At 35.2% G+C, this 1,304-nt stretch overlaps 1 protein-coding gene across 1 annotated transcript in view; it reads right to left on the minus strand.

Moving 5' to 3' along the window:
* Positions 1–1,304, minus strand: part of adss2 (adenylosuccinate synthase 2) — a 28,971-nt gene that overhangs the window by 11,250 nt on the left and 16,417 nt on the right. The window contains exons 3-5 of the mRNA XM_024297796.1: positions 856–924; positions 726–776; positions 517–583 (exon numbers count right to left, since the gene is read on the minus strand). Coding sequence (XP_024153564.1) covers positions 517–583; positions 726–776; positions 856–924 — 187 coding nt within the window. The remainder of the gene's footprint in view (positions 1–516; positions 584–725; positions 777–855; positions 925–1,304) is intronic.

Raw genomic sequence — 1,304 nt, forward strand, 5'->3', positions numbered from 1 at the left:
GTCTAAGCTAGCAGGAGAGCGTGTAAACAAAGGAATGATGGGATATCAACGCTGAGTTACTTCTGCACCAACAGTCCACAAACCAGAGGCAAATTTCCAATAAGCTCCTGCTCCTTTATATCTTTAAAAACAACAAAAGCTTTTTGATTTTGGCTAAAAACGGCAATAATAAGACAATTATTTGTGAACTATTTTTTATTTCTTCTTCTAATTATGACAACATTTCCTGAATTTATGAATAAAACTTGAATAAAAGCGTTGCATGTCATGTCAATGAATAAATGCAGTCAATCGGATGATGCATTAACATGTTTTTCTACAAGATTAAAGCTTTAATCTAAACAATTATCATGATTTTTTAATTAATCCACATCAGATTACAGCAGATTTATGATCCAACTACACTATATGACTGTAAGTGGATCACTGTTTGATTAGAGATTATTTTTAATCACATTTTATATAGTGTGTTTGTGTCTTTTTTAGCAGCCTTTTTTGAAGTAACCGGCTCCTTACTTCTTGCCTGCTTGCTCCTGCCTCTGCTGTTCCTGAACGCCATCGACCGCTTGGTGGAAGTCAAACACTGTAGATGAGGGAGAGAGGACACACACGCACACACCTCAGAGAGAGCAGGGCTCACACACACACACAGACGCACTTTTCCTCACAACGTCCACACAAAGAATAAAGTAAGGAAGCCCGGGAGTGGAGCTGGGAGGACTCACCGATGTGTGCTCTGTCTGAGATGATCAATCGACTCTCCCAGCCTTTCAGGCCTGAACACAAACGGATGAATGTTGATTCTCATCAAACATCAGATACATAACTATAACCATAACTATATAGGGCACTCACTTTTTCCTTTGCGTTCATTCTTTTCTGCTTCTTCAAACATGCCAGGAATATGGATCACAACACCATTGCCTTAAAGGGAAACAGCGGTTTAAATGAGTTAATACTGTAAAATAAATACATTTACTCCTAAAATGTCAGATAATTAGCTGAAACTAGTAAAATTGAATTATATCTTAGTGAACATGTAGAAGTGTATTATTGTTTGTGCATCTATGTTTATATGTATATATAAAAGTGTATATTTTAGAGGTGTAACGATTCACAATATTCGATATTATCTCTTTTGAAACGATTTTTTTAAGCATGTAGGTCGATTCGATTTTCCCTCAAACATATCAATGTGGTTTAAATGTAGGAATATAAATCTATTCATCATTACACCACTAGTATATTTGGTTCAGAATTTTGATTTTAATATTTTTTAGATATTTGTCATCTTGTCATTTGTA

The sequence above is a fragment of the Oryzias melastigma genome, linkage group LG15 (genome assembly GCF_002922805.2).
Source record: "Oryzias melastigma strain HK-1 linkage group LG15, ASM292280v2, whole genome shotgun sequence".
NCBI lineage: Eukaryota > Metazoa > Chordata > Actinopteri > Beloniformes > Adrianichthyidae > Oryzias > Oryzias melastigma.